This window comes from Gopherus evgoodei, chromosome 1 (genome assembly GCF_007399415.2).
Source record: "Gopherus evgoodei ecotype Sinaloan lineage chromosome 1, rGopEvg1_v1.p, whole genome shotgun sequence".
Lineage (NCBI taxonomy): Eukaryota > Metazoa > Chordata > Testudines > Testudinidae > Gopherus > Gopherus evgoodei.
This window is the reverse complement of record NC_044322.1, coordinates 328,585,868-328,609,275: the sequence shown is the minus strand read 5'-3', so window position 1 is coordinate 328,609,275 and position 23,408 is coordinate 328,585,868. Positions and strand designations below refer to the sequence as shown.

Here is a 23,408-nt window from a genome sequence, read left to right as displayed (position 1 = left end):
CTTAATCTTTGACCTCTCTGCCAATTAGGTTCCAGTTTGTGCTAAAAGATGGTGATTTTGTAATGTGAATATCAGTCCACTGGAATTGGTCCGTAGTCCCCACATATCCAGCAGCCACGAGCAGCACCCACAAATTATGGTCACTACTGACCTGGATTACATGTGAACTAGTGAAACAGAGGTGAAAGTCTCTGTACTCCAATACCAATCCCTCGAGCCATCCAGAGACAACAGGAGGTTGAAAGAGACTAGCCAGCTATCACTAGCAGAAATAATAAGGACTTGACCTCTGCACAGAAGAAAAGTGAGTTGGGCATTATTGTGGATAGCTCAATAAAAACTTGTGCTCAATAGGCAGCGGCAGTCCAAAAAACAAACAAGATGTATGCTGTATAAAAAATGCAATAGAAGATAATCTTCAAAATATAGTATGCCATTATATTATATATACAAATGGTATGCTCTCACCCAGGATACCGTGTCCCATTCTGATCACTCTGTCTCAAAAACAATAAAGCAGAAATACAGGGGATTCAGAGGCAAGCAGCAAAACTTATTCGAGGCATGGAGAGACTTCCAAAGGAGAGGCTGAAAAGTTTGGGGCTATTTATATTAGAGAGACAAATAACAGAGAATACGATACTAGTATACAAATAACTAGCTAAGCAATCCAAAAACTTGTGCTGTATACCTAATTTCTACTTTCCCTCTAAAATGTATTTTATGTAATTTATAGTGAAATAATGCTAAACAACAGATATTACCTGATATTTTGGAAGGCTGAAGTAAAGGCCAGTCCAAGGGATTCACAGTTTGAAAGGTAGAGGCTGTCTGATTTACTCTGTGAAAGCTTGAATCTGTTATTCCTTTTGCCTTGTTCATATACTGCACATGTTTCGTCTCTATGTTGCTTTGGGTAGGTTGTAAAACTAAGCTGGGAAGAGCTATGTGCCCAGTGGATTTCACATGTGCATCCCTTACTTTACAACTTTTCCCTGGTGGCCTCTTGAGAGGCTTAGGTAAAATGCAAAAAATAGCTTTTTCAATTTTCATTTTGATGTTTTGCTTGTTATTTACAGTTCCTGTTGATTCTCCTTGTTTTTCATGATTGGGTGAGGCACACTCAGTTGTCTGTGGTATTCTTGCTAATGTATCAATAAAATTAAAATTAGTGATGGGAGAAGCTTTCTGCCTTGATCTCTTAATACCAACTCCTTCCACAAAAAGGTCTGTAACATTGAACGGCGGCAGATCCAAAAGAGGCTTGAGAGACACAAAAAAGAAATTAAATTTCTCAACAGATTCATGCACTACTAAATTATAAATGAAGACACTAGTGTTTCATGTGTTACATCTATTTATAAAATGGGGTCATACAGCACTTTGGGTGACAAAGGATTCCACACCACTGTGACAAAAACTGCATAATTTACAACTTACTAAAGCTTCTAGTTTCTATATGCTGTCTATTTTTCCAGTTTATACAATGGGCCTAACACATTGGCCAAGGAAAATGAACAACATAATAATGGAAAACTACTGAGACTTCTGCTTTTATACTAAACTCTGTTTTATGGTTACTTCAGTCTATAAAACCTGTCACTCCTGTTTGTCTGTATCACCCAACTGTTGCACCCTGTCTGACACCTAAATTGTAAACATGCTGGGTGAGAGTCCCTCTTCTTTGATACTTGTCTCTGCAGTGCCTAGCACAACAGGGCCCTGACCCTTGATTGGGGCTCCTTGGTGCTACAGTATTGGAACTAATAAATTACCACAACAATCATGATCAATAAGGTGAAAGAAACTTTTCAACACAGTTAAAATCCTCCCCATTCAACCCACTATTCAGGAAAAACTGGGGTAAAAACATAAGCCTTACAGCATGCCTTGTAGGTTGAAATTAAGAATGACAGACCATCTCCAGGACTGGCCCCTGAGAATGCCTGCTCCAAACACAGTAACTGACTCGAGGGATTGTTAGCTTGAACATCCCAGCTGATCTCTACTTTCTGGGTAAAACACAGTCTCTAAATAAATATAAAATATATGGAGCTATATAGCTATCTCATTGAACTGGAAGGGACCTTGAAGGTTATTGAGTCCAGTCCCCTGCCTTCACTAGCAGGATCAAGTACTATCCCTGACAGTTTTTTGGTTTTCCCCCCAGATCCCTAAATGGCTCCCTCAAGAATTGAACTCACAATCCTGGGTTTAGCAGGCCAATGCTCAAACCACTGAGCTATACCTCTAAGAAAGACAAGACTTACAAAAGCCACAAAAGGAGCTTAACAGCTCAAAATCAACCTCTTGAACTGTACCCAGAAACAAAGCCAGCACAAGTGTAATATACTTCCTGGAAAATAATGCTAAGAAAGCAGGTATTTATCAGAGCTGGCTAAAAATTTAAAAATAAAAATATGAGGGGAAAGTCAGCATATTCAAAAGAGTTTTAATTGCACTGCTTTTGTAACAGTCCTTTTTTTGTTTTCTGAATTCTCCCAGAATGTTTCTTTTAAACTCAATTTTTGATGAAATCAGAAATTTTCTAAATTTAGTTTTCTTCTATTTCATGAAACGTTACCCTGTGATGAAACTGACCAATTAAAACTTGCAATACCAAAAACTGGATTTATGTGAGGTGAACAGAGGGCTGGCCTAAGAAGCCAGTGGATTAACTGATTCTGCATGTCTGCTGCAGCCTCCACTGCAACCAGCGTAGATCAAAGCCATGATCCTGTAAACACTTATGCACATGATTAACTTTATACACATGGGATTGCTCATATGCATAAGTGTTTGCAGGATCAAAGCCTAAAGTCATACCTGACTGGTTCAAGTCCCTTTACACAGCACGCAGTAAAATTGCCATCTGTTCTCCCTCATGTATGTTCCCCTCTGGGGCACAGCAGGCCAGAACTTGCATCATAATCACTATTGGGGCTGCAAGCATCTTATTTAATTTGTTTTAACCGAATAACTAATTTATTGTGCTCTGTTTTTCTTCACTTTGGATATATCAATCAGTATAAAAAAAAGAACACTAAAATAGTTTACTAATTAATACGAAGATTAACATTGGCCTCCGTCAGTTGCAATGACTCTAGAATACGACATCCTGTTCCTTCCATTGTAAGAACTCTGAACCAGATTAGCACACTATATAGTTACTAACTGACCCATCAGTCTGAAGCAATAAAGTTATAGTCATTACTCATTAAAGGTGGCTAACATTGGGAAAGGAAGTGTTTAGTTTAAATGACCTCAAACACACAAAGGCCAAAATTCAGTGGTGAGATAAATGAGCCCTGCAAATATCCAACATTGAGACATAACTTAAGAATGCTATTGCACATAAAGGGGGCATAGCTGAACCCACTTCATATGCAGTCTTGATGCAGAAAGTTATCCACTTATAGATTGTCTGTGAAGAGATAGCCTGTCCCTTCATATGATCTGCATATGTCACAAACAAGAGGAAGCCTGAAACTGAGACAGACATTGTAGATGGCCCAAAGCTCCAAGACATTGATATGCAGTGGAACTTCTTGCTCTGACCTCAGGCTCTGAACCTTCAGCGATCCCAGATGGGCTCCCCAACCTATCAAAGAGGTGTCTATGACAACAGTCCTGGCTGGTAAGGGCCAGATCAAGGGAATGTCTTGACATCATTCCCCTGAACCGTCCACCACTGCAAGGAGTCCAGGATTGACTGAGGGAGGAGGACTAACCTGTCCAGGGGTGAAGGGATGGACAAAAAACAGCCCTGAGCCCGTATTGGCACAACCTTGTGAATTGAACCATCTGTATGCATGCGGACATGTGGGCTAAGAGCCTCAGGCACATGTGAACAGTCATGGAAGGTTGGTACTGCACACTGAGAAAAAGGCTACAAATTGTCTAGAAACGGTTGACGGGCAGGAATACTTTTGAACTTGTAGAGTCTATTAGGGCCCCAATGAAATTGATTTTCTGAGCAGGGACCATTGTTGACTTCCCTGTATTTAGGATGAGACCCAGCCAGTCGAGTAAGCATAGTGTGATGCCCCAGAAAGGACTGTGTACTGAAAATGGCGTTCACCACAACAAAGCAGAGAAATCTGTGGCTCGGGAGAATTGCCACATGGATGTAAGCATCCTGAAGGTCCAAAGCAGCAAGCCAGTTGTTCTAAGTCAATGTTGGGAGGATAGTTGATAGGGCAGCCATATGGAACTTCAAGTATCTGATATATTTGTTGAGGTTGCGGAGCTCGAGAATAGGTTTTACTCATCCCTTGGATTTGAGAACCAGGAGGTACCAGGAATAGAAGCTCTGACCCTGGTGTTCCAGAGGAACTTCCAGCACCACTCCCATGGCCAGTAAAGAGAAGACTGCTTGAGGAGCAGTATCTCATAAGAGGGGGCCCTGAAGAGGGACAGGAAGGGCAGATGGGGGTGGGGGAAAGGAACTGGATAGCTTAGCTCAATTTGATGATGCTAGGACCCAGCTTGTAATCTAGCCCCAAACATTGTAAAAGCGAGCTAGCCTGTCCCCAAACAGAGGCAGAGTAAAGGGAGTAATGAATGGACCTCTGCTCTGCTCCAGGGAGTCAAAATGGGCACTTGTGGAGTGCCGGGGAGGGTGTGTTGAGTGGCCGAAACCTAGACTCAAATGCCTCCTCCTCTAGGATCTATGCCCCTTTCTGGGGTAATCCAACTGTCTTGAGAGAAAAAAGGCTGCCAAAAGGTGCATTGTGGACAGTACTGTTGCTGTCTGCACTGATGGTGTATACACCTCCAAGGAACATAGGGTGGCCCTATAATCCTTGAAGGAGTGCAGGGTCTTGTCCATCTTGTCTGAAAACAATACCCAGCACCGAAGGGCAAATCCTCTATAGTTTGCTGCACATCAGAAGCAATGCCCAAATTCTGCAGCCAGGACGCCCTTCTCATGGTCACCAGTGAGGACAAAACTCTGGCCAAAGTATCCACAATGTTCAATACAGACTGCAAACGACATCTTGGCCACTGAACAGCCTTCACTGACAAACTCCCAAAATTGCTCTCTGGAGGTTTCAGAGCTGGCCCACTAACTTAGACATATCTGTCCAATTTACAAAGTTGTACTTGGACAATGTCTGCTGGTTCATGATCTGCATTTGCAGGGTGGAGATCTTCCTGTGCCTTAAATCCATCCCTTTGGAGTCCTTGTCCTTAAGAGTGGACTTAAACCTGCCAGGCTCTGTCATTCACTCCAGTTATGACTAGGGAGTTTGAGGCCACATGGGAGTACAAACTGTCAAATCCCTGCACCGGGATGAAACAGCATTTCACAGTGCACTTTGCAGTAGGCACTACTGAAGCCAATGTGCTTCAGAGGACTTTTGTAGACTCTAGGAATGCATCATTAGAAGGGAGGGCTACTCTCCCAGGAGCAGATGGCTGCAGGATATCCACTAACTTAATGGGAGTTCTCTGCAGAAACCCTGCTTGAATGCCCAGGAAAGTGGCTACGCACCGCAGAAGGTCCTGACAGGCCTTGAAATCCTCCAGTATTGGAGGAGAGGAAGAACCAGGCACTGATGAATCATCTGGGGACGAAGAAGAGGTGGTTAACTGCACCAGGGCTGGCTCTCATTCCTGGACTGGAAGAGCTGGAAGGGACAGCTCCATGGGCTCTGCACAGGGAAGATTCACTGGTGCCTGAACCTGCTGTGGATCCACAGATCCTGCCACTGATTTGCCTGGCAACCTTGCCTTAGAGCAAGCTGAGGAGTGCAACCTCTGCAACTGAGGAGCATGCCATGGATTACATGGAAGCTACTGATAAGGCTAGGGCATTAGTGGCCAGTAGGTGCCCCATACCAACCGCTCCATGAATAGTCCCCAGTGTAGGTTGGGTCATGGAAAGCAAGAGGAAGAAGATCCCAACCTCGATGCCAAGGAACCTTGGGTTTCCAGGGATAAAGGTGGAGATAGTCCTGAGGGAGGAAGTAACTGGTCTGACTCCTCCATTGCCCAAAATAAGGCAGGGACCAGTGTGAATGATGGAAGAGGTACCAGCAGCAGCGAGTACGCTGGTGCCAGAAATGGTGTTGACCTTGGAGTCAGCAGCAGTACAAAACAGCTGACGGTGCCAAAGTGAAGGGCAGTGAAAGCTGCCACGGTAACATCCATGGTGCCAACTGCAATGGAGTTTCCTGGTGCTGAGGTCCCAAGTATCAAGCCCAGTATTGGCTCTGCTTCCACAGAGTGAGGAAGGGATGCAGTGCCAACAGACCCAAGAGTTCAGCAGTCCATCCAGCCAATGGGGCTACAAATGATGCAGCACAGACCAAGTCCTGGGCCAAAGGAGAGGTCATGATGGAAAGTTGGAGGAGATCTGTATCCACATGGTATGCTGCCGATGTCAAAACAGTTGGTGCTGGTGTCACCCTCATTGGTACCAGACTCAACGAACGCCAGGGGGGCGAGAAATGGAATCGATGATGCAGGATCTATTGGTCCCGTACTCGATACTGGGGAGTGGTTAGACACATCTGTGTCATCCTGCGCACTGGCACTAACCCCATTCCGGTCCACGCTCATCTTGAGAGAGACGGGAGAGTACCCATGAGACCAGGAGCAGTCTTGATTGGTCTTATGAGACCTTTTCCTCAGCACGCTACATGGGGAACAGTGCCTCAGTCTCTTTGGAGAGGTGTCTGCTCCAGAGTGCAAGGCAGAAGGACTCTTGGAACCTGAAGGCGACCCCTGATCCAATGAGGGCCTCGGTGCTGAAACAGGCCACATGGCCTGTTCAAGCAGGTGCTGTTTTAGGCAACGGTTACTTGCAATTTGAGTCAATTTAATAAACGATCTACTGACTGAATACCATTCCTTGACATGGGCCTCACCCAAGCACAACTAGCACCATGTGTGGGAATCGCTCTAAGGATTGTTCCCCCACATGACAGACAATGTTTAAACAATGGTGAGGGCATCACAGGGGAATACTTCACTAAACATAAGTAGCACTAAGGGTATTACGAAGTATACACAGCTAGAAAAAACACTAAACTAGTGACAGACTGTGAATTTAAGACCACACAGAGCTCTGACTCCTGACACGGGCGGTAAGAAGGAACTGAGTGGGTTCAGGGCAGTGCTGCCTCATATAGCCATGGGAGGGGCTATGGCCACGAAGTGCAAGTGCCACTCCTCTACAGGTACTGCTAGGCAAAATTCTCCAGCTAATTCTCCACACACCTAAGGGGAATACACAGCTGCATTCAACCAAAGAATGTTAATTAGATTTTAAAACAATCACCGAACTAAATTTCATCTGATTAATCTATAAGGTGCCTCTGTTAGTCTATAAGGTGCCAAAGGATTCTTTGCTGCTTTTACAGATCCAGACTAACATGGCTACCCCTCTGATATCTGATTAGTGAATGATGTAGAATTATTCGTACCTGCCTCCAGAGAAGTTCGAATTTTCCAGTGTCCCAGTTTTTGTCACGTTTCTTCCCAATAACTACCTTAATTGTGTCTTCTTGCACCTGCGCACATAGCTCTGCTGTGACAGGTGTAGAAGGCAACATTGTTGGGCTAGTATTGATTTCAATCAACCATGGTTTAAAGTCTTCTCCAAGAATAAAGTCTGCCCCATACAGCTCAAAACTGCTCTTCCGGGCTTCAACGCTCTCTTGAGCCATTCTCATGGTGTAGGTAATGGCTTTTTTCATGGACGGATAGATAACATTTCGCCACATATTGCCTCGACCTCTCTTTTGTAAGTACTCCTGAAATTTGGTGCTTGTCCACATATTGTGCCATGGCAATAGAGGATTCCGGTCTGCAGCATTTTTGTAATGTTTCTGGATAGAATTATTGCAAAGATGAATGGAGCTGTGAAGAGAGGACACCACAATTACAGCAGGCAGCTGAAAAAATGCAAAAAACATATTACATTAGAACAAATTATCTTCATATTAAAATCTCAGAGCTTTGATTATTAAACCTATTTTCAGTTTCCTTCATTAATTCTCCTCTAACATAAGACAAAGGATGGTCTTGTGGTTAAAACACTGGCCTGGGCCTCAAGAAAACTGGGTTCAGGTCAAAGCTCTGTCACACTCTCTTTTTGTTTCTTGGGGCAAGTCACTTAAGTTCTCCATGTCCCAGTTCCCTGTCTATAAATTGGAGATAATAATGCTACCCTATCTCAAAGGAGTGTTGTGAAGATACATTTGCAAATGGTCATTAGGCATTGTGATAGGTGCCATGTAAGTACTCTGATAGAGCATCTACAATGGGTTAATTTACCAGATATCCTGCCACTCCCAATCTCTGGTATGGCCCTGGCTAAAAATATGTCCCCATGGAGATATTTAACATTTGTTCAATTTTAATAAGTTGTATAGAATTTCCCCCAAAAACTCCCACAGTTCACCTATCGCTTTTCTTGAATATTTGATAAATAGACTACAGCATACATAAAAGAACAAACATCCTCTAATGTTCTAAAATGCTCTAAAATTACATTTTCTATAATATTCATATAGATGAGGGCACAGTAAGAATCACTGTTTTAAATTATGACAACTGCTGACTGACGCTGAGTCTATTTAAAGCATACCATCATGACTCTGTTTACACACTGTAACTAAAGGCAACTTCAGAAAGTAAAAGCATTAGCATAGACTGGTTTTATGAAATTTTAATCCTACCATAATTCCATGGTCAAAATTCAGGGACCTGACATACTACAGAATTTTTCAGCCTGTTCATTCACTATTCTATATAGCATAATTTTTGTTATACTTCCTTAGTTACCTGTCTAGATTGTCTAAGGAGAAACGTTGTGTAGAAAATCTCAGATAGCTTTCTTTATAGAACCATATAGTCAGAGGGTTCCAGTCAGTGACAAGAAACCACTGTCTAATATCAAATTTAGTATCATAAATTAGCAATGGTGTTTCAATGTACTTCTGTACCACCCACTTGTGGTCCTTTACTGGAAATTGATCTGTTGCTTCTACTAACTTCAGAATATCATCCAGTCTATTTTTGCACACTATTTCTGGAAGAGAAAAAAATAAAAATAATATGCATGTTAGTGTCTAATAATAATGTATGTAGCGGACAGTGTACAAAAATGAGAGATTATACATGAAAGAGAATTTCCATTTATCCCACTTATGCATGCAGGAACAACAGTGGAATACTGATAGATCATCAGGAAGAGACCTGTTATGGTAGAATTAAACAAAAACAAACAAATAACACCCCCCCCACACAGTTTGCCTGCATTCATTATGTTTTTTAAACCTTCATCGTTCAAACAAAGACATATATTTTATCTGACCCCTGAAATATTTATCTGTAACCGCGATTATGGGCCCAATCCAGCAAAGCATTTAAGCATGTTTTCAACTTTAAGCATGTGAGTATTTCCACAGACCTTAACTGTAAGGACTGTCATTGAAGACAATAAGACTACTCATATGCTTGCACTTCAGCACATACTTAAAGTTCTTTGCAGGATTTGATGTCTCCCTTCTGCTATTCCTTCCCCAAGATACACAAAGTAATAGAGGTAAGATGTTGAAAACTGTGTAAAAATTACTCTTGTATAGAAAATGGGAAAGGTTCTGATTGGAAATATTTATGCAGTTATGAATGGCCTGGTGGGACGAACTGCAGATGTACACGGTACATTTACAAATTGCCTCTCCAGATGATACCCTACAGCTTTTGGTAATAATAAACACTTTAAATTAAAAAAACAAAAGAAGCTCTTACCTCTGCCACGAGATTTTGCTCCTGGTTTAATAATCCAGATATTGTGGTCACCGTCTATGTCTTGCTGTGGGTTTGTAGACATGATTTTGCTCAGAATCTTTTGACACTGTGTAATGTAATTATGTGCACTACAAATGACAGCACCTTCACTACAAACAAAATTTTAAAAGGTAATACTTTATGCATTACTATTTTAGAAGAAGCATTTTATGAACTTAGCTTGTACAGTTGTCAATATTGTTTCATTTTTCTAAAGTACAGTATGAAGTGTTTCTTGCTACAGTGATAGAAATTATTAGATTATGGATTAACAGAAATAAGTCTCACAGGTTACTGAGCTCATTTATTTTGGGTATTGTCTCCTCTCCTCCTCCCACCCCCAGGCTATGACAACAATTGTGTGGAAGTCAGTATAACAAGATACAGATTTATTGTACGGTCAAATAGCAATATGACTACGTTATACATTTCCTTTATTTATATTGTGCTATTATGTTGCTATTATGCTATTTCTATTGCTATTATGTTCTGAATATCAGTTTAAGATTACTTTGAAAGTCAATTAGAACCTTAGTGTCAGGAAAGTTCTGTTATTAAGAAAATAATCTGCTCATAAAAACTTGCAATAATGGAGTAATGTGAACTATGAAAAGCACAGGTGTGAGGTTAATTGCAGGCTGAAAGAAGGGGGATTTATTTCTTTAAATAACATATAGAGGGGTTAGATCCAACATGTAGACAGCCCTGGGCAGGCAGGGCAGCATGAGAAGAGTTGGCACCCAGTATCTGAACACTAGGAAGGTCAAGGCTAATCTCACCTTTCTTTTTTAGACCTTTTAATTGCATAAACATACATAAACAGACAGCATAAAACATAAAGGAATATATGTCTTCACAAACTGTGTATCGTCAAAATAATAGAATATGAACTCTTCGAGGCAGAGACTGTTGTGTGTATGTATGGTACCCAGCACACATTGTTGTGTGTATGTATGGTACCCAGCACACTTTTGGATGGCCAATGAATAAACAGTAATACTGTTATTTATTATCTATATTGTGGTAGTGCTTTGGGACGCCAATCATAAACCAAGAACCCTCCGTGCTAGGTACAAAGACAGAACAAAAAGAGTTCCTGAGAATGTAATCTATGTAATACTTGGCCCATGTGCATGTGCATTGAGTTGTCTGAGCTCCTTCTCCCTGTAAACACTTCTGGTCTTGTATGTTCTCCTGATCCTGCCAGGTGCTGAGTGCCTTCTGAATGGTGCTCACTCCACTCAACTCGAGCTTAAAATCAAATATGAGTTGAGGGAGGGTGGATGCTTCTCAAGAGGTCTCAGCATCTTGCAGGATCAGAATCTACATTTATTAATTGCTTAGTTAGCAAGATGATGGCTAGGGTAAGATCATAGCTGCTGTATACAAACATTTAAAAACATCAAATCTTACAAATACAAGTAAGTTATGGTTTCAGCCTCTTGAGAATATTAGCCTTCATATTCTGGGGGAGAGGAGGAAAAGAAGGTAAATAATCTTTACACCTGGCAACCAACTTTGTGCCACTCTGTGCTGTGAACCTGTCATACCTCATCTACCTCAGCAGGGTCAGGCTCAATCAGTACTTAGATGGTAGGCCTTCAGACCCTTCGATACCAGGGCTGCCCAGAGGATTCAGGGGACCTGGGGTCTTCAGCGGCGGGGGGTCCTTCTGCTCCGGGACCTGCTGTCGAATTGCCACCGAAGACTCGGAGCGGAAGAAGCTCTGGGGTCCCGGGCCCCGCTAGAGTTTTCCGGGGCCCCCGGAACGAGTGAAGGACCCCACTCCAGGGGCCCCGAAAAACCCTCGTGAGGGCCCCTGCGGGGCCTGGGGCAAATTGCCCCACTTGCGCCCCCCCCCCCTCCCCCCGGGCGGCCCTGCTCAATACTGTTGGAAGAAGAGGTTGTATGGATACCCTCCAAACCAGTACTAAAACAATGCACCCAATATGGTTTAGGAAACCCTGTGTTGCTGGAAGTATCAGCTAATAGCTGAGATTTAAAACCAATATGTCAGTCTCCTGGACACTAATGATCACATTATTAAGGCAGTGGTCAGAGACCTCCATTGTTCAGGCAACAAGACCAATTATCCTGATCTGACCACGATGACTTATAGACTCCAATGAATTTCAAAGTCTGCTAAAAGACCCAACCCACAGAATGAGGAGTCAAGGACCTGGTGAATCATTACCATTCTATGTTGGCTGCAACCATTAATACACTACCCCCCAAACAGTCCCTTTCTCCCCATCAACACACAGTTCTCCTTGGTTTTCTGACATCTTGTGCTGGATGAAGACAAGAGTGGAAAACTGAGTGCCAGTGGAAGAAAACAAAGGCTGATTCAGACAGGGCAACACATAATTAATTCCTCAAAGCCTATGCTGAGCTGTATTACAGACCAAGAGAACCTTCCTATCAGCCTCCACTGAGGCTACCAAATCCCACCCCAAAGAGCTATCCAGAGTGATAAACTGCCACATCAATCCGGAATGCCTGCAACCTTTATCAGAGCCAAGCACTCTAAGAACTATCATCCTACTTCACTGAAAATATCACCCATTCAAGAAGTCTTCTCAAACAGGATGGATTTGCTCTACTTCCACCAACCAAGAACTCACTTGCATTCCCGGCGTTCAGGACATTCACTCAGCAGGAAGTTCTGGACACCCTAAAGGAGTCTTGACCCAAGACTTGTGAATCTGACCCATGCCCTTCATGACTTGTCAAAGAGAGTCATGAACAACTGGTGCCACTCCAACTGAATGAACCAATGCCTCATTCAGAGAAGGAATCTTTCTTTCCTCCTTCAAACATGGAATAGTCCAACCTACACTGAAGAAACCCACCTCGCATAGTTTAGTCCTAGCCATCATCAATCCTCCCATTCCTGAGCAGTTCATAGAGAAGGTACAAAAAGGCCAGAAATGAACTCATCTAATTGAAGGTAACATTCTAGACCTGGATCAATCTGGATTCAGGCCAGGACACAGAACTGAACCCACTTTCATAGCACTCATGGATGATCTGTCAATGGATAGAGGACAGACATCTATTCTCATTCTCCTGGGCCTCTGTGCAGCATTCAACACTGCTGACCATGAGATTCCACTATCTTGCCTGAGACAGGTGGCAGGGATCCAGGGTAATATGCTAAAATGGTTTGAGTCCTTCCTGAAAGGATGATTTCAACAAGTAGTGATGGGAAACTGCACTTCCACAACTAGACCCCTGACTTGTGGGGTTCCACAATGATCAGTTCTTTCTCTGATCTTTTTCAAAACCTACATGCAACCACTAGGTGAACTGGTCAGATGACATGAACTCATGTGCCGGCATTATGTAGATGAACAACAGCTCTTCTAATCATTCACCACATCGCCACCACCAGAGTGTGGTTGAGTTTAGCTCAGGCGAACATAATAACGGCCATACTGAGCCAGAGCAAAGTTCCATCTAGCCCAGTATCCTGTCTTCCAACAGCAGCCAATGCTAGGTGCCCTAGAGGGAATGAACAGAACAGGTAATCATCAAGTGATCCATCCCCTGTCACCCATTCCCATCTTCTGGCAAACAGAGGCTAGGGACACCATCCCTGCCCATCCTGGCTAATAGCCATTGATGTACCTATCCTCCATGAATTTATCTAGTTTATTCTTAACCCTATTATAGTCTTGGCCTCCACAACATCCTCTGGCAAAGAGTTCCATAGGTTGACTGCACGTTGTGTGTACTCCTTTTGTTTGTTTTAAATCTGCTGCCTATTAATTTCATTTGGTGACCCCTAGTTCTTGTGTTATGAGAAGGAGTAAATAACACAGCCTTATTTACGTTCTCCGTAACAGTCATGATTTTATACACCTCTATCAGATCCCCCCTTCGTTGTCTCTTTTCCAAGATGAAAAGTCCAGTCTTATTAACCTCTCCTCACATGGAAGCTGTTCCATGCCTCTAATCATTTTGTTGCCCTTTTCTGAACCTTTTCCAATTCCAATGTATCTGTTTTGAATGGGGCGACCACATCTGCATGCAGTATTCAAGATATGGGCATACCATGGATTGATATAGCGGCAAGATGACATTTTCTGTCTTATTATCTATCCCTTTCTTAATGATTCCCAGCAGTCTGTTAGCTTTGAAGATCTTACAGCCACAGTGCAGTCCGTATTGGTTGAAGATACACTCCCACAATTGGTCAATTCAGCCTGTAGTCTTGGATTTCTTGCTGACCTAGAGTCTCAAGTAGCAGTATCCACTAGTAACACTTTCTACCATTTTTCGCTTGGCTAGGAAACACTGTCCCATCCTGGTGGACAAAGACCTGCCTCAGTTATTCAGCCTTCATCATCTCTTGGCTGGATTACAGTAATGCAATATATCTGGGCACAAAGCCATCAGTATTTAGGAAACATCAACTAGTACAGAATGCCACAGCATTTCTCCTCAGCAACACAGGCTACTGGGAACATATCAGACCTGTCCCCTACTCCCTATACTGGCTTCCCATAGAATAATGAATCAGATTCAAGGTCCTGGACCTTATTCCATGCCCAGGATATCTAAAAGACCATTTAACACTTCAGGACGAAGACTGCGGTCCAAAACTAAGCTCCTCTGGAACAATGGAATTCTCAACTGTAAAACTTGTCCGTGTGGAAGACAGAACTTTCCCTGCTGACTGTCCAAGAATGTGGTATGAACTCCCCCAGGCACTAAGATTTATCAAACTGTTCCACTTTCTGCTCTAAATCAAAGGCACAGTTCATTGACCTTGCCTTCTCTAATATGAACACATAACAGGCATATTTATTTTTTTTAAAAAGGACACACACTATCAAAACAAGGCACACTGCTGTGCATACTTTTCCCTCTGGGAGTGGATGAGAAAACAAATATCACATGACAGATGTATAACCATATAGTTTACTGGAAGGCACTCAGATACTATGGTATAAATGCCACATAAAAACCTGAACAGAATAATCCCATTGCACTTTTAGTAAAAATAGGCATGTTCAAACCCTACTGTCCTGGCCAGAGTGCACCTCAGATAATTCCACGTTGCCTACATAGTTCTCTCTGTAGTTTCAAATGTAAACAGTGTCCTGTCCTTCCATCCTGAACTGTTGTGTTGTACGGCTGTGCACTGCTAAGCCACGCAGTATGGTAGGTCTTCTATGTGCTAAATTTAGTAACTCCATTAAAAACAGTACACACTGATTTACACCAGCTGATGATCTGACTCTATATATTTGTATAATGCTTTGAGTTCCTTTGATGACTAGAGCTAAAGATCAGAGGGGCAGCCATGTTAGTCTGTATCCACAAAAACAACGAGGAGTCTGGTGACACCTTAAATCCTGGCATATATATACTGGCACATGAAGAGGAGGGAGTTACCTTACAAGTGGAGAACCAGTGTTGACAAGGTCAATTCAATGAAGGTGGATGTGGTCCACTCCCAATAATTGATGAGGAGGTGTCAATACCAAGAAAGGGGAAACTGCTTTTGAGGTGAGTCAGCCACTCATCTCAGGGATTGGCACTCTTACAGCAGGATTATCTGGCTATTTGGACCCTCTCCTCAGAACCTACGCTACCAGCACTCCTAGCTATCTTCGAGACACCACTGACTTCCTGAGGAAACTACAATGCATTTGTGATCTTCCTGAAAACACGATCCTGGCCACCATGGATGTAGAAGCTCTTTACACCAATATTCCACACAAGGATGGACTACAAGCTGTCAGGAATAGCATCCCTGATGAGGCCATGGCACACCCAGTGGCTGAGCTTTGTGACTTTGTCCTCACCCACAACCATTTCAGATTTGGAGACAACTTATACCTTCAAGTCAGCAGCACTGCTATGTGTATGTGCATGACCCTCAGTATGCCAACATTTCCATGGCTGACTTAGAACAATGCTTCCTCAGCTCTCGTCCCCTACCACTCCTCCTCTACTTACTCTACATTGATGACATCTTCATCATATGGACCCATGTGAAGGAGAATTATACAGCCAAGCCCTAAGGTACAACCGCATTTGCTCCAATCCCCCAGACAAACACCTACAAGATCTTTATCAAGCATTCTTAAAACTATAATACCCACCTGTTGAAGTGAGGAAACAGATTGACAGAGTGAGACAGGTATCCAGAAGTCACCTACTACAGGACAAGCCCAACAAGGAAAATAATAGAACACCATAGGCCATCACATACAGCCCCCAGCTAAAACCCCTCCAGCACATCATCAACAATCTACAACCTATCCTGGAAAACGATCCCTCACTCTCACAGACCTTGGGAGGCAGGCCAGCCTCCCAACCTGAAGCAAATACTCACCAGCAACTACACACCACACCACAGAAACACTAACCCAGGAACCAATCCCTGTAACAAACCCCGTTGCCTACTCTGTCCCCGTATCTACTCTAGCGACACCATCATAGGACCCAACCACATCAGCCACACCATCAAGGGCTCATTCACCTGCACATCTACTAATGTGATATATGCCATCATGGGCCAGCAATGCCCCTCTGCCATGTACATTGGCCAAAATGGACAATCTCTACGTAAAAGTATAAATGGACACAAATCAGACATCAGGAATGGTAACATACAAAAGTCAGTAGGAGAACACTTCAATCTCCCTGAACATTCAATAACAGATTTAAAAGTAGTCATCCTTCAACAAAAAAACTTCAAAAACAGACTTCAAAGAGAAACTGCAGAGCTACCATTCATTTGCAAACTTAATATCATTAATTTGGGCTTGAATGGGGACTGGGAGTGGCTGGGTCACTACAAAAGCAATTTTCCCTCTCTTGATATTGACACCTCCTCATCAATTATTGGGAGTGGACCACATACACCCTCACTGAACTGGCCTTGTTATCACCGGTTCTCCACTTCTAAGGTAACTCCCTTCTCTTCATGTGCCAGTACATCTATGCCTGTATCTGTAATTTTCACTCCATGCATCTGAAGAAGTGGGTTTTTACCCATGAAAGCTTATGCCCAAGTAAATCTGTTAGTCTTTAAAGTCCCACCGGACTCCTCATTGTTTTTGTGGATACAGACTAACACGGCTACCCCTCTGATACTTGACAACATGTTGGGGGTTGGACTGGATGACCTCCTGAGGTCTCTTCCAACCTTAATCTTCTATTATTATAGTATATCTTTTTTGGAATTAAGGATCTATTTCTAATCTGAATTTACATTTAGGGCCAAAATGTGACAAATTTACTTACAATGAAGAATATCTTATACCCCTTACAATGGGGCTATTTGTGGGGTAAAGTACTACTCATTATGGGTAAGGGAATTATAACCTAACCCTTAATCAGGACTTTAATTCAAAACAGTTAATTGGAGTTGTGAAATCTTACTGAATAAGACAGTAGTACTGTTCAATTAAGTCTTTCCATTCCTCTTCACTAAGAACTTCAGAAGCATCCACTGCTGTGTCAATGTCCTCGTGTTCCATCTGCGCAAGGTAGGTTTCACAAACCTGGCAAGCCATGTCTATTAGTTTTCCAGGAAGTTGCTTGATTTCCTTTTCATCAGAATCTACAGGATCTAAAAAAAGCAGATGATTTAGGACATGTCAGTGAGGTAAGTAAATTTCTCGAACATACGTACAATTAGAGAAGCAAGTCTTCCCCAACATATGGGGAACTGCTCACATTTGATGGCTTTCTTCTGGTTGCAATAGATTTCTTTTTTCAGTTTGAGAGTTTTTATTGTTTTGTACAACAGAAAGAAAATGAGAAAGGAAAAATGAATACATTACGAAGGTGTTTGCAATGACTCCCTAGCTGAAGTTGCATTGAGACTGCCACTTAAAGCAGGACTAAAAGCCCAGTGTGAGGGTGACAGGACCCCTGCCAAGAAGAGACAGTGGTGCTCTAGTCTAGTTCATCATGATTACTCCTGAGGGCATTCTGCACCAAAAAATAAAAAATTCTGTGGACAATATTTTAAAATTTTGCAAGTTTTATTTGTCAATAAATAAATGCAGAGGCTCTAGCATCACAGTGGGGAGCACAGGCCACTGGCTGCATTAATGTAGGAGATCACCTTGCAGACTCTCCACCCCCTACCCAGGACTCAGTGGTCAGGTTGCAGCTGACCCTGACACACCACAAGGCCTGAGCCGCCCCAGAAATACCCAGGGCCCTGCCCCTCTGTCAAGGCACACCAGGTGTGGGGGAGGAAGACTCAACCAGGTAGGATTGAGGTGTGGAGGGGCTTAGTATGGGGGGATTCAGGTGTGGGATGAGAGTACTCTGTGTGGGACAATCTGGGTGTGGGCAGCTTTGTGGAAGATCTACATGTGGGGGGATATGGATGAACAGAGGCTCCTTGGGGGGGTTCCAGGTGCAGAGGCAATGGGATTCTGCAGTGGCTGCTAGGTGAAAATGGTTGGAGCTCAGTGGAGGGGGTCTGGGTGCTGGGGGAGTGGGGCTTGCTGGGGTAGGAGTCTGGGGTCAGCTAATTGGGGTTCAGTGGTGTGGGGGTCTGGATGTGGGGCCTCAGGAGGGAGGGGAGTGGGGCTCGTCAGGGTGGGGGTTTGAGTGCAGGGAGCTCAGTGTGGGGGTGGTCTGGGTGCGGGATTGGGGGTCTGGAGGCAGGTGGCTCCAGATGTAGGGGTTGAGGTTCAATGGGGTGGGGTTGGTATGGAGGGCTAGGGGGTTCTGGATGTATGGGTCAGGCTTGGCGGGGGTGTCTGGGTATGGGAGGTCCGGATGCATGGGGTTGGTTGAATGGGGAAGCAGCCCCCCACACAGTGACCCCTATCCCCACAGCTGAGGAGCAATGGAAGCAGGAAGCAGGGGAGGATGCTGAGCTTCCTGCAGCTGGGGGAGGTTTCTGGGGGTGGGTCTGACACAGCCTCAGCCATTCCTTGCAGGGGAAGAGGAAGTCCTGTCCTCTCCCACCTCCAGCCCAGCCGGGACTGGCAGCTGATCCTGGCTCAGGATAGGAGCCACTGGCTGAGATGTCCCCAGTCCTGAGGTGATTTACTTCTCGTCCGACTGCTCCAGGTGCCTGAAAGGATGTACCAGCAAAGTTAAGGAATGGTGCATGACTTCTCTTGCAGCTTCCCTTTACTTCCCTATCAGAAAGTCATTTTTCTGTGGGAAAGCAAAGAAATCTGTGGGGCCATGAATTCTGCACACACACAGTGGAGCACAATTCCCCCAGGAGTAATCATTCAAGAAGGTTACCCATGAGATAGCGCAACCTGATATCACTCTTATAAGCTACATGTGCAAAGGCTGTATCTTATTGCACTGTTTTATTGCTAGCAACTTACAAATGTATCTCTCCCATCTGCTACTCCTCATGCCCCCACACTGGCTCAATGACTATTACTGGAGTTTATCAGATGTGAAATTTACTGTGTATTCATATTTTCAACTCCACAGGTGAAAGACACAGCATTTACAGCTGTCAATCCTCTTTTCCATTTCCAGTGTAAGGCAGAAGCCTTGCAATATGAACAGGATGACATCGATGTTTAGCCGCATGACTAGGTCACAAGCAGTCTGTTTGTGTGTACTTACTGTGTAACAGGGCTGGGACTGTGTCTAGTTTTCTCATATTTTTCTTCTGTCTGTACTTCCTCCTTATACTTTTATTAGATAAACAGCACTTTAGCTTTTCACACCTTTATCTAATTTCCCATAGATTTTTTTTAATGGAGATATACCTATCTCAGAGAACTGGAAGGAATCTTGAAAGGTCATCGAGTCCAGTCCCCTGCCTTCACAGCAGGACCAAGTACCATCCCTGACAGATTTTTGTCCCAGATCCCTAAATGGCTCCCTCAAGGACTGAGCTCACAACCCTGGGTTTAGCAGGCCAATGCTCAAACCACTGTATGTATTTTTTGCAGTTTCCCAGACTTAGCCTCTGCAGCACTGACGGGCACTAAGGAGCAACCCAGGCCAGTGTCTACCCAGCCATAGCTGAGATGGCCTGACTTTTCAGCACCAGCCCCACCATTGTGGAAATCTTTGTATGGCATTTAATTCCTGGCCTATCCCAAAATGCTCCCAAATGTTTAACTTCCCCCAAAATGCACAGCCACCTTGCAGCAGGCTCAGCTGCCTTTATGAAAGTTCCATGGGCACACCTAATAACTATGCACATCTGGTTAGATGCACAACTCCATAGTTATATGTCTATTCAACCCTGAAAGCCCAGCCATCACACCTGATGTAACTCACTGAAGTCAATGGCAAAAACCTCCCACTGACATCAGCTGGACCAGGATCAAGCCTCAGACTATCCGCACAAAACCTTAATAACTTTGCTTAATTACAACCTATTTTCAGTGCATAGGCTTTGGAGGAGATTTAGCTATATATGAAAATTGAAGGGAATTTACAAGCTATTTTTGAGGGACACAAAGAAGCATTAAGCAAAAATAAAATGTTACTGCACTCTCAAGATGCATAAAGTTTTAATATAGGCTTGATTCCAGTAGAGAACAAGTCCTTTTAAAACTTTCTTTTAACAGATCCTATCCATCACAGATCTACAGGTGTCAGAAATTAATATGGTCTGTCAAATACCATTGGAATAACTGTTGATAAAAATTGACTTTTTAAATGGCGGCCACTGTAGTTATTACAGTAAGAAGCCAATATTTGTCCTCTAAAAATATGCAGATGAATTACAGATGAACAAGATATTCCTTGGCCTTTTTTCTATATTGTAATGTTAACACTGATATTTAAGAAATACCTTTCTTCTGGCCTACATCTTCTTTATTAATTTTTCCTTTAGACTTCTGTGTTTTTTTATCACAGGCGTTAAGACTGATGACCCATTTGAGTATGCTACACGCTGCTGTATTCCTGAAGTCCTCTGAAACACATAACATATTATTTTAGATTGTGATCCACTAAACAGAATGCCCACAAAGGGATAATCCTGTTAAAGGAATGTGGTTTTCATAAGAACTCTATAAAAAACATTACTAAGCATAAAGACAATTTTCCACTCCACACATCAGTCTTTTATAAAAAGTAGAAAACGTAGTACAGTAACTCCTTGCTTAACATTGTAGTTATGTTCCTGAAAAATGCTACTTTAATTCTTATGTGGAAATTGGATTCACTTAACATCATTTCACTTAATGTAAATGGGGGGTTAGGTTCCAGGGAAATTAGACGGTGTAAGAGGGTGGGATATTTTCCAGGGAATGCCTTACTGCTAAATGATGAACTAGCACTATGCTGAGCCCTCAAGGGTTAACATATTGTTATTAATGTAGCCTCACACTCTACAAGGCAGCAAGAATGGAGGGAGGGAAGACAGTATGAGAGAGAGAGACAGAGACACACATCTTGTGTGTAAGAGAGAGAGAGACCTTTTAAGTATGCTGACCCCACTCTAAGTACTCTGTCTTTTTAAGTAGATCAGCAAGTTGAGACAGCAGCTGCTGCCATCAAGCTCCCTCTATCCTGAGCCCTGTTGTGTGTACTGCCTCCCCTCCCCCTGCTCTGTGGAGATGGAGTAAAGGAGCAGGGGACAGGAGCTGGGGCATAGGGGGACTGTCATAAACAGATAGCTAAGGGTTAACGTCTCTTTCACCTGGAAAGAAGTAATCTGAACCACCTGACCAGAGGACCAATCAGGAAACAAGACTTTTTCAAATCTGGGTGGAGGGAACTTTGTGTGGGAGTCTTTTGTTCTTGGGTCTTCTGCCTGACTCTCTCTCGGCTATGAGAGGATTTCTATTTCCTGCTTTATAATCTTCTGTTTCCAAGTTGTGAGTACAGAGATCATAAAAACAATAGGGGTTATTGTTTTTTTCTTTTGTATTTACATGTCTATAGTTGCTGGAGTGCTTTAAATAGTATTCTTTTTGAATAAGGCTGTTTATTCAATATTCTTTTAAGCAAATGACCCTGTATTTGTCACCTTAATACAGAGAGACCATTTTTATGTACTTTTTCTTTCTTTTTATATAAAGCTTTCTTTTTAAGACCTGTTGGAGTTTTCTTTAGTGGGGGACTCCAGGGAATTGAGTCTGTGCTCACCAGGGAATTGGTGGGAGGAAGAAGTCAGGGGGAAATCTGTGTGTGTTAGATTTACTAGCCTGACTTTGCATTCCCTCTGGGTGAAGAGGGAAGTGCTTGTGTTTCCAGGACTGGAAATAGAGAGGGTGGACTCCCTCTGTTTAGATTCACGAAGTTTGCTTCTGTGTATCTCTCCAGGAACACCTGGAGGGGGGAAGGAAAAAGGTTTATTTCCCTTTGTTGTGAGACTCAAGGGATTTGGGTCTTGGGGTCCCCGGGGAAGGTTTTTGGGGGGACCAGAGTGCCCCAAAACACTCTAATTTTTTGGGTGGTGGCAGCTTTACCAGGTCCAAGCTGGTAACTAAGCTTGGAGGTTTTCATGCTAACCCCCATATTTTGGACGCTAAGGTCCAAATCTGGGACTAGATTTATGATATGGTGTGCAGCGTTGTGGGAAAGATAGAATCCAGAAACCAGAAGGAATATTATATTTTTCTTTTCTCTGCTAGGGGCTTTTTAGCAGAGAGGGTTTGGTTTTAAAAGGAACCAGAGAGAATTTTTTTTTCTCTGCTCTCTCTGGCAGTTGTGGCTTGCATATTAAGCAAGCGACCATTAAAAGACTATTAAGGGTCTTTTGTCACACAATAGCACTCCCATTAGGAGGCAAATACCAGCACTATACTCATGCAAATAAAGTGGTTTTTCTGGTTTACTTTACATTGAAAAAATTAGCTAGAGGAAGAAAGGGAAAAAGGCACTGTTGCTAGGCAGACCCCAGGAGGCAACAGAGAACCTGCAGTTCAGAAGATAAACACCGGAGGGCACCCCAACACAATAAAACAGGAACCATGCCTAAGAAGACAAAAAGGGAGGCTGAAGAACAAATCAAAGATGCCGAGCACAGGCGACAGATGGAAAAAAACAAACAGGAACTAGAAATAAAACAAAAAGAAATGGAAATGAAAGAAAGAGAAGAACAGATCAAACAGGCAGCCCATAAAAGAGAACAAGAAGCCAAAAATGCAGCCCACCACAGAAAACTAGAAGAAGAAGAGGTGGCCCACAGAAGGAAACAAGAAGAAGAGGTGGCCCACAGCCGAGACATGAAAAAACAACAAAAAGAAATGGAAAAACAACAAAAAGAAAATGAAGAGAAGGAAAAACAGAGAAAACATGAACTGGACTTAGCGCAAGCTGGGCTGCATGCGCCAGCCAATCCTAACAATCCTTCGCCAATTATGGTTCCACATCACAGAAAATTTCCCACCTACAAGGCAGGTGATGTCACCGAGGCCTTCTTGGAAAATTTTGAAAGAGCCTGTCTTGGGTACCGCATCTCTGAAGACCAGTACATGGTAGAATTGAGGCCACAGCTCAGTGGACCTTTAGCAGAGGTGGCAGCTGAAATGCCTAAGGAGAAAATGAATGACTATAAACTTTTTCAAACCAAGGCCAGATACAGAATCAGGATAACCCCGGATCATGCCCGTCGGCGTTTCAGAACCCAAAAGTGGAAACCAGATGTGTCATTTCCCAAACACGCCTACTACGTTGGGAAA

At 43.2% G+C, this 23,408-nt stretch overlaps 1 protein-coding gene across 7 annotated transcripts in view; it reads right to left on the bottom strand.

Moving 5' to 3' along the window:
• TTLL8 (tubulin tyrosine ligase like 8) overlaps positions 1–23,408 on the bottom strand; it is a 65,348-nt gene that overhangs the window by 2,817 nt on the left and 39,123 nt on the right. For 5 of the 7 annotated variants that reach the window (XM_030549222.1, XM_030549221.1, XM_030549220.1 and 2 more), the window contains 6 exons: positions 20,570–20,692; positions 17,206–17,395; positions 9,766–9,914; positions 8,797–9,043; positions 7,434–7,869; positions 765–1,263 (listed from right to left, as the gene is read on the bottom strand). In XM_030549222.1, coding sequence (XP_030405082.1) covers positions 765–1,263; positions 7,434–7,869; positions 8,797–9,043; positions 9,766–9,914; positions 17,206–17,395; positions 20,570–20,692 — 1,644 coding nt within the window. The remainder of the gene's footprint in view (positions 1–764; positions 1,264–7,433; positions 7,870–8,796; positions 9,044–9,765; positions 9,915–17,205; positions 17,396–20,569; positions 20,693–23,408) is intronic. The other 2 variants (XM_030549225.1, XM_030549224.1) reach the window with 2 other exon arrangements.